General features: G+C 38.6%; 1 protein-coding gene across 5 annotated transcripts in view; it reads left to right on the top strand.

The window, feature by feature from the left end:
* The first annotated feature begins 925 nt into the window (after positions 1 to 925).
* Positions 926 to 10102, top strand: part of LOC105035942 (uncharacterized) — a 44530-nt gene continuing 35353 nt past the window's right edge. The window contains exons 1-4 of one of the 5 annotated variants that reach the window (XM_073253362.1): positions 929 to 1203; positions 1305 to 1607; positions 1745 to 1904; positions 5452 to 5639. In XM_073253362.1, the coding sequence (XP_073109463.1) occupies positions 985 to 1203; positions 1305 to 1607; positions 1745 to 1904; positions 5452 to 5465 (696 nt within the window). In that variant the 5' untranslated portion in view covers positions 929 to 984 and the 3' untranslated portion in view covers positions 5466 to 5639. Of the gene's footprint in view, positions 1204 to 1304; positions 1608 to 1744; positions 1905 to 2973; positions 3003 to 5451; positions 5640 to 10102 lie in introns of those variants that run through there. The other 4 variants (XM_019847491.3, XM_073253358.1, XM_073253360.1 and 1 more) reach the window with 4 other exon arrangements.

Here is a 10102-nt window from a genome sequence, read left to right as displayed (position 1 = left end):
AACTGAGTCAGTGGATGCTCGACATATGTCAGCTCGCGATTGGTTGAATGAGTTCCCATGGACCCCCCCCCCCACCATGCCCAAGGCATGCGACGGTTTAGTTTAACCAACCAGCACTACCCTGTGTCAAAGTATTAATGAGCATGATATGAACCCCGAATCGAGAAAATTATCATTTCACTCAATACTTTTACTCTTCTCGCCCGATCTACCAATATTTCGGACTCGAAAGTAGAGAGCATTTATTACAGAATATCAATTTACCTTAGCTATACTCAATATTATCTAAATCTCAGCTACATGCCTATTTCATCGGCTTAGTGCATGCTGAGTCGAGATAAGAAATTGAGATTTACGATAGTAGTTACGCATCGAATAGTTACCTAATCTACTATACTTTTTAGATATGTTTTAGAGCAAATGGATAATAGCTCACTTCGATCAAATAAAGTAGAAGCAACGTGATCCTCTCAATTATTACTGTCCTTCCTTTCAAAATTGACTAACTATCCCACCTATAAATAAAGTGTGTAGGAGATCTCCAGGCCAAACTCTCTCTCTCTCTTCTTTTCATTGATCTCTAGTAACTAATTTGAGAATTAAAAGATCCTCATCAAAAATAATTTCAACCAGAGATTTGATTTGCAGATTCTTTCTCGTTCCAGCCATCCCAAACCCCGAGTTCTGTTTTGCGTCAAGGGAGATTCTTTGGCTCGGACATGCGAAGTGAGCGTAACATTGGATCGGGCTGGATCCACGCGTCGAGACAATTAAACATGTAGCTTAGATTGAGTCCGGCCCAAGTCCCCCTGGCCCGTCCGTGGAGGAGGCGCACGGGGGATTGACCAATCATGTATGGCTTCCGACTTGACAGGTTTTTTAGGCCATCCAGATGTCCTAGCTCCTCGCCCCCTTATCTTTTCTTTCGTCCTTTTTATCTCTCGCTCCCTCGTGGACATCCGACAAGCCTCCTAAAGCAGAAGCATGGCCACCACCGCCTCCCTCGGTCTGCTCAAACTCCTCCCCAGCTCTATCCGCTCCACCAAACTCATCCCAAAACCATCATTGGACCTCCCACTTCCGTCCCGGAACCACTCTCCCTTTCCTCACCTCGAACATGCCGCTCTCCGTGTCCTCTCCAAAGCCTCCTTCCTCCCTGCCACGGCTGGGGCCCTGTCCCTTTCCCTCTTCCTCAACCCCCAGGCAAGTTCCATTCCTCAGCCCCCGCGCTCCTCCTTGCTCTCCCTCCTCCTCTCCTCGTCTTTCCTCGTTCTAAATTGTGTCATCGATTTCCTGGATCGAAGGATGCTCTTGCGGTCGGCGGGGAGTTTGGGATCCTGGAAGGGCGGACGTTATCGCTGATCCACCCGTTGGTGATGGGAGGCCTCTTCTTCTACACGCTATGGGCTGGTTATTTGGGATGGCAGTGGCGCCGCGTGCGGACCATCCAGGACGAGATCAACGAGCTCAAGAAGCAGGTGAAGGCCCCCGCCCAGGCCGCTGCCGCCGTTGCCGCAGGGGCCGACGGCGCCCGGGAGGCTCCGCTGCCGCCACCGCCGCCTGCAGCGGTCTCCCCGGTGGAAGCCAAGATTCAGCAGCTCACCGAGGTTAGTGAGGGCTTCTGCTTTGGGTCCGTACAGTTACAAAACGAGATCCCGAATTTTTGGTTTTTATATATATTTGAGATTCTAAATCTTTCCATCTATTTTTCTGATGATAACAAGAATTCTTGGTTTTTTTTCAGGAGAGGAAGATGTTGATCAAAGGGTCGTACCGGGATCGGCACTACAATTCGGGGTCCATACTGTTGGCTTTCGGAGTGTTCGAGTCGGTGGGTGGTGGGCTCAATACATGGTTCCGCACCGGGAAGCTCTTTCCGGGGCCCCACCTTTTCGCCGGTTGTGGTACGTGCTTGCTTCCTACGTTAATTTCGGCAGCAAAATGCCCACTCAAAAATGCTATTTTAAAAGTCGCTCTGCTCGTGTTTTGCTTCCCATGTCATGAAATAAAGTGCAATGAATGGGCAGTTGAGTTTTTTCTTTTTCTCCTGTGAATTTTGTGAGATGCCATAGCTTTGCTTAGCAACAAAAAGCCCATGATAGATAAATTACACTTGGTCTTGTGGGCTTAGAAACTAAGCTTGTATGGATTAGAGACTAGAATATTGTGGCAAAGCATGTGGATGAAGAAATCTGGATATAGCCAGGCACGGAGCTTCATGACTGCGCTATCTAAATTTGAGCGCAAAATTACATTTTTCTTGACCTTCTCTTGATAATTGTCACGCCTCCGACCCGAGATTATGAATCGAGGATCGCGACAACCGCCGCATACTCATGAAGAACTCTCTCCATAAGCATGCAAGGCATCTAATCACGATATCAATGCATCGCAGTGGAATAAATTTAAATAATTATTCTCTGAAATTATGCATGATTTATGAAATTATGTTTTGAAAGAAAAGTGCTTTTGAAATATTTTGGTATGTCGATTTATGCACATGTTCAGTGAAATATTTATGATATAAAGTGTTTTGATACAGATCGGATTTATGCTCTCAGCCTAACTATATTTCAGTGGGCCCCGCCAATGGAGATTATACATTGATATTTATGGATCCTGCCAGTGGGGGTTGTGCGCTGGTGTTTGTGGACCCTGCCAGTGGGGGTTGTGCGCTGGTATTTGTGGACCCTACCGGTGGGGGTTGTGCGCTGGTATTCTGTGGACCCCGCCAATGGGGGTTAAACGTTGGTCATAGTCGAGGCTGTTGAGTTTCGAGTGTTTTGAATCGAATCGGATTTATTATATATGAATATTTGAAAATATTAGATTTGCATTAAATCAGCATGAAATATATTTTTATGTTTAATTGCAGCATTATTCTTGAAAATTATATAATATCTGAAATATCTGGTAGAGATACTTGTTACTTACTGGGCTGTCTAGCTCATTACCTTTATTTCTATTTTTCAGATTCAGATAATTAATTTCGAGCGTGGGAAGAAATATTGGGACAGAGCTTTTAGAGGCGAGATTTAGCGTTGTCAACTTCAATTGAACTTAGATCTATTGTTTTATTTTTAGTAAAATTTTATTGGATGTAAGACAATTGATTTAATTACTTGAATTACAGTTGAATAATAATTATTTGAATTTATTCCGCTGCGATGCATTGATATCGTGATTAGATGCCTTGCATGCTTATGGAGAGAGTTCTTCATGAGTATGCGGCGGTTGCCGCGACCCTCGATTCATAATCTCGGGTCGGGGGCGTGACAATTAATATGGTATCAGAGCATAAGTGGATAAATTATGACACATAGAATTTGACATAGTATGAGTGTAGGTGGGTAAACATTAGGAATATTGGGACGTTAAAGTATGAGCATCATAATAATAAAAACATCAAAAGATCAGCTAAAGGAGTAGTAGACAATAAGACTCAACAGATTGATGGTGAGCCGTGCTCCAGATGTGGCAGAAATCATGCAGGCAAGGATTGCTATTGGAATACCGGTGCTTGTTTCAAATGTGGTCAGATAGATCATAAAATTGCTAGCTACCCGCTAAATACTGAAAATCAAGTTGGCCAAAGAACTCATGAAGGACAACATAAGGATGGCGAACAGATTTCTAAAATCCAGGGAAGAGTTTATGCACTTACTCAACAGAATCCACAGGCTTCCAATACAATGGTGACAGGTATGAAAAATTTCGAGGACGAAATTTCTTTTTAGGGGTGAAAAATGTTATAGCCCAAAACAAAAAAAACAGAGTATGCAAAACCGGGAAGAAGACTCCCGATAGGAGTCTTCTTCTCCGGCTAAACCTAGGCAAAATCGAACTCCTAGGACCCCTCGGAGTCCTAGGATCCCCTATAAGAAGACCCCCTCTCCCTTGAGACCCAACATCTTCCTCCTCCCTCTCTCTTTCTCTCCGTTTTTCTCGATCGAAGGCCGTGGACACCGTTTGATTTTTCGCCGTGATTGCCACCGACGAGGTCTCCGGAGGCTGAGGTGAGTCTCCTTCTTCTTTCCTTCCTTCTTCTCCTTCCTCCCATGCTCCTGTGCGCGGCTGCCGGCGACGAGAGTCGCCGATTTCCGAACGGGAAAGAGACCCTGTTTTTGAGCTTTTTTCTTTGGATTTTCCGACGCCGGCGATCGGAATTGATCGCCGGCCACGGTCCTCCGTGATCGGGGGGAGTGGCCCCCATCGGCCGTCGGCTTCCGCCGCGGCGGTCGTGGCCTGAACGGCCCGGCAAAACATGGACCAAAGATCCCCTGTTCCGGCACGGGAAGAACCAAGAAAAAGAAGAAAAGAAGAAAAAGAAGAAAAGAAAAAGAAGAAAAATAATAATAATAATAAATATATATATATATATATTTATATATATATATATATATGTATGAACAAATAAATAAATAAATAAATAAATAAATAAATAAATTGAAATTGATGAGAGAGAGTTTCTCTCTCTTCTCTCTCTTCTCTCAGTCTAAACCCTGACTTTCTCTCTCTAAAATTGAACTTTCTCTCTCTATTTTCTCTCTCTAGAATTTTCTCTCTCTAGCTTGTTTCTCTCTCTCTTGATGGATTTCTCTCTCTAAAGTTATCCTTCTAGGATTAGCATAGGAGAAGGCTTCATCTGATGATTCTGATCGAGTTTAGAGACGAGTTTGATTTTAAGCAAGATTTTAATTTTGGGATTTGTTAGATTTAATTTTGAATTAAATTAATATAAAAATATAATTTTAGATAATAGGCGTGGAAGAATCTACTAGAAGTTAGTCAATCTATTCGTTCAGTGCTCCGTGAAAGGTAAGTAATGAATCATCTTCTCGAGATATTCTATAATTATTTTGAAAATAAATAATTATTCTCTAAAATTATGCATGATTTATGAAATTATGTTTTTAAAGAAAAGTGCTTTTGAAATATTATGGTATATCGATTTATGCACATATTTAGTGAAAGATTATGATATATATTGTGGTACAAAGTGTTTTGATACAGATCGGATTTATGCTTTCAGCCTAACTATATTTCAGTGGGCCCCGCCAATGGGGATTATACGTTGGTATTTGTGGACCCTGCCAGTGGGGGTTGTGCGCTGGTGTTTGTGGACCCTGCCAGTGGGGGTTGTGCGCTGGTATTTGTGGACCCTGCCAGTGGGGTTGTGCGCTGGTATTCTGTGGACCCCGCCAATGGGGGTTAAACGTTGGTCATAGTCAAGGCTGTTGAGTTACGAGTGTTTTGAATCGAATCGGATTTATAATTATATCATATGTGAATATTTGAAAATATTTGATTTGTATTAAATCAGCATGAAATATATTTTTATGTTTATTTGCAGCATTATTCTTGAAAATTTTATAATATCTGAAATATCTGGTAGAGATACTTGTTACTTACTGGGCTGTCTAGCTCATTACCTTTCTTTCTATTTTTCAGATTCAGATAATTAATTTCGAGCGTGGGACGAAATATTGGGACAGAGCTTTTAGAAGCGAGATTAGCATTGTCAACTTCATTGAACTTAGATCTATTGTTTTATTATTAGCAAAAATTTTATTGGATGTAAGACATTTGATTTAATTACTTGAATTACAGTTGAATAATAATTATTTAAAATTATTCCACTGTGATGCATTGATATCGTGATGAGATGCCTTGCATGCTTATGGAGAGAGTTCTTCATGAGTATGCGGCGGTTGCCGCGACCCTCGATTCTCGATCTCGGGTCGGGGGCGTGACACATATAGACCTCTTCCTCTAGATTACTATTAAGAAAAACAGTCTTGACATCCATCTACCAGATTTCATAATCATAGTATGCCACTATTACAAGTAAAATCTGAACAGACTTGAGCATAGCCACTGGTGAGAAGGTTTCATCATAGTCAATTCCTTACCTTTGACTGAAACCCTTCACCACTAACCTAGCTTTGTAGGTTTCTACTTGGCCATCTACTCTGATCTTCCTTTTGAAGACCCACTTACACCCTATATTGGGGTCACACCCTCAGGTGCATCAACCAAGGTCTACACTTGGTTGGGATTCATCAAGTCCATCTCAGATTTCATAGCTTCCAGCTATCTGTTTGAGTCCCTACTCATGACAGCTTCCGAATAGGTCAGTGGATCAACATCCTGAATGATGTTGATAGAATTGTTATTCTCAATGACAAAATTATATCTCAGAGATGCTTGACGCACTCTATCTGACCTTCAGAGAGGAGGTGTGTATAGTGGATGTACCTCATCCTTGGATACTTTTGATTGAGGATCTTCTTGTGGTCCAACCATTAGTATTTCTGGATCGATTTGTAGATTATGAACTTTCATAAATTCAATATTCCTCCCACTGCCTCCTTCTTGGATAAATTCATGTTTCAAGAAAGTGGCGTGCCTACTAACAAACACTTTTTGTTCAGTAGAGTGGTTGAAATAATATCCATTAATTTCATTAAGATACTCTACAAACCTACACTTGTCTGATCTAGCATTAAACTTATGTCCAAAAATATTTTTGACATAAGTAGGACAGTTCAAAGTCTTAAGATGTTTAAGATTAGGCTTTCTTTTATTCCATATCTTATATGGGGTGCTTGCAACAGACTTTGAAGGTATTCTGTTTAATATATATATGGCAGTCTCTAAGGCATTATCCCTAGAAAGATATTGGAAGATCGGTGAAGCATATCATAGACTGCACCATATCCAGAAAAGTGCGATTCCTCCTTTCTGCTACACCATTTAACTAAGATGTATAAGGAGGGGTCCATTCAAAGAGAATACCTTCACTTTTAAGATGATCAAGAAATTCACTAGATAAGTACTCTCCTCTTTGATTAGATCGAAGAATTTTTATATTTTTTTCAGTTTGTTTCTCAACCATATCTTGGTACTTTTTGAACTTATCAAAGGCTTCGAATTTATGTTTCATAAGATATACATATCCGAACCTTAATAAATCATCTGTAAAGGTAATAAAATAGGAGTATCTTCTTCTAGCCTGAGTTGTTATCAGTCCATATACATCTATATGTACTAGAGCTAACAACTCACTTGTCCTCTCTCTATATTAAGAAAATGGAGTCTTGGTCATCTTACCCATGAGACATAATTTATAAGTTCCCAATGATTCATAATCATTTGGATCAAAGAATTCTTCTTTGTATAACTTATTTATTCTTGACTTACTAATATGACCAAGGCGACAATGCCAGAGATATGTGACATTTACATTTTCTCTCTTTCTTTTCATATTTCTTTTAATATAAAAAATATTTTCATTAAGTGTAAGAATTAAAAGATTGTTATCAATATAACTACTGTCATAAAATTTATTAAAAAAAAAAATAGAGTATCCATTTTCTATTAGCTTTATTCCATAACCTTGTTTTAATAACAAAGGTATAGAAACAATATTTCTAATGACCTTTGGCATGAATAACAGTCTTTTAATTCTAAAGTTTTGTCCGAAGGTAAATCAAGCATACAGGTTTTCACAGTCTCTACACTAATGGACTCTCCACTTGCGCCATAAAGTTCGAGGTTACCTCTTTTCAGACCTTTGATATTCTATAGTCACTGTAATGAATTACAAATGTGCGATCCATGGATGGTATCCAATACCCAAATATCAGAGTCTGAATCATTCAATGAAAAATAGGTATGTATCATATACATATCTTTTCGTGTTACACTTCCACTGTACTTCAATCTTGCAAGATAATTCTTGCAATTATACATCCAATGTCTAAATTTTTCATAAATAATATCCATACGGACATCATTATCTTCTCATTATTACTGACCAATCTAGGGTCAGAAATATCTAGAACATCGGAGTTCTTTTCCGATATAAACCTAATTTGTTAGTTCCTCAACCAATCCACATAGTTGTATTGGTCAACATAGTTTTATTTATGATATTATGGGGTGAAAATAAAGAAGCCATAATATAGACTTAAATCTACATAAAATAATAGTATAAATAGACCACTCATGTTTGACATGCATAACTAGATGAGGACTTTTAAAACTAGTTATGTCTCTCACTATTTTATAAGAGATACCATAGTCCTCTCCTATGGTAAACGAGATATTTTATATTTATCTTAATGGGATTGAGATCTTAATTCCTCATAACGATCTTGTGTTAACACAACAAACCCTTATGAGTTCATAGGTAGGAAACTCTTTCCAATTACATCTCATGTAATTCTCAATATTTTATCTTGACCTCTAAAATATTATTAGCCTTATGTTAGCACAACAAGCTATAATATTTTAGTTAAGTAAGACCCTTCATTTTAATATAGTCAAAATTGAAAATAATTGCCCTTGTGTTAGCACAACAAAGTAGTATATCCAAAATATTGTAAGCATTTTTTATGCACCAGAATTATGTTATATCAATCCTTATGACAAGCCTTATGATAACATAACAAATTAGCCATAGTTTATGATGTAACATTAACCTAGCATGAAGGAATGCCCTTAGTAGTGTTTAAAATGCTAAGCTACCTTCATTCAAGATTTGAACTAATCTAATTGGCCAAGAAAATGTTAAGATTGGTGGGGGTCCCCCCATTGCTTTTCTTAGACACCAATAAAATTGGCCAGACCAGCAATAGAACCAATTAAATAACCACCATACTTGAAACACTCCTTAGACACCAATTAATTAATCGATTCAAGAAAATAGGTCAGCTTCTGGTTCACAACACTATGACTTAATATGATTTTTATGAGGGCTTTAATGGTCTCAAATACATCCTTATTCAATCAGTCACAAGAATGCACTATAATAGTTGTATCTTAATAATCATAACAACTAATTATGGCATCTTATCATATCTCTAATATATGGAAGCAGAATCATATAATACTATTATAACTAAACATCTCAAGCATATCATATATGCATGAAGTTCTAATAACATGCATGAATATAAAAAATATGCATGAATATAAAATATTCTTTTCACGATTCTTCTTCTTGGAACATCACAGTGGCACCCCTATACACCATAAGAGTACCCTATTGAATAGGAAGAGAGGGTCTCTGAACCCTACTTGCTCTTATGACCGGACGGTTTGGTGATGAACTCCAATTAGAGTACTAAGCTACTAAAAAAATTTTACACATACATCATGCTTTTATATTTAAAACATATCTCTAAGACATGATAGGGTTTGGATGTTCAATCGGGTTCAACCCTTGACCCGACTTGAACCAAACCAAAAACTCATGCTTGATCACAATCAAGATAATAATTTAATCTTTGATTACATAAATTAAGATAGGCTTTGATATCACTATTGGGTTCTGGTGGCACAGCGGAAGGGTTAGGTGTTTAAAATTTTCATTCAAAACATCCAATGCACCGGAAGTCCTAATGCCCAGAAACTTTTGACTATAATAATCAAAGCATAATAAATATAAATTAAGATAAAAAAAATATCTGTATCATTAATTTTAATTTTTATAAGACATCCAAGTGTCCGTCCTCTAATGGTGATCCACACGAAAATTGAACTAAAGACAGCGCTCCTTCTTCACCTTGCTTCAAGAGTTCTAGCCCCTAGAACTCGACTAGCCTCGTACCGATCAAGTTTCTTCAAGAACCTGACCTCACCCTCTTAGAACCTCCTCTAAACTTTTGATTCTCCTTCTTTAGGATCTTTACAACCCTTGTTAGGACCAGATAAGGCTTTGTCTTAAATCCCAAAGCCTTATTCTAAAACTAAGATAGGTTGTAAGAAAGAAAGGAGAGCAACAGGAGAGAAATTGGAAACCCCTCTTAAATTTTTTCAGATACCCAGTATCCCAGCCTATTTATAGCCACCAGAGGAATGCCAAAAGAGAGGGATATGCCTTATCCAAAAGGAATATCTGATCTGATTATCAGAGATAAGAGTTCCTTCAAACAGAAGGATTCTTGTCCATGATACATCGATCAGCACCCTGGTCTGTGCGTGTGCAACCAAAGAAGGGATGTTTTTACATTTCTTCTCAAATCATAAAAATCCTCAAAAATCCATGTGGATTGGGGATTCAATTTAGATTCTAAAAAATCAAAAATAGTGATAA

This window comes from Elaeis guineensis, chromosome 1 (assembly GCF_000442705.2).
Source record: "Elaeis guineensis isolate ETL-2024a chromosome 1, EG11, whole genome shotgun sequence".
Lineage (NCBI taxonomy): Eukaryota > Viridiplantae > Streptophyta > Magnoliopsida > Arecales > Arecaceae > Elaeis > Elaeis guineensis.
The sequence above is the reverse complement of the archived record's forward strand: the minus strand, read 5'-3'. Positions and strand labels throughout refer to the sequence as shown.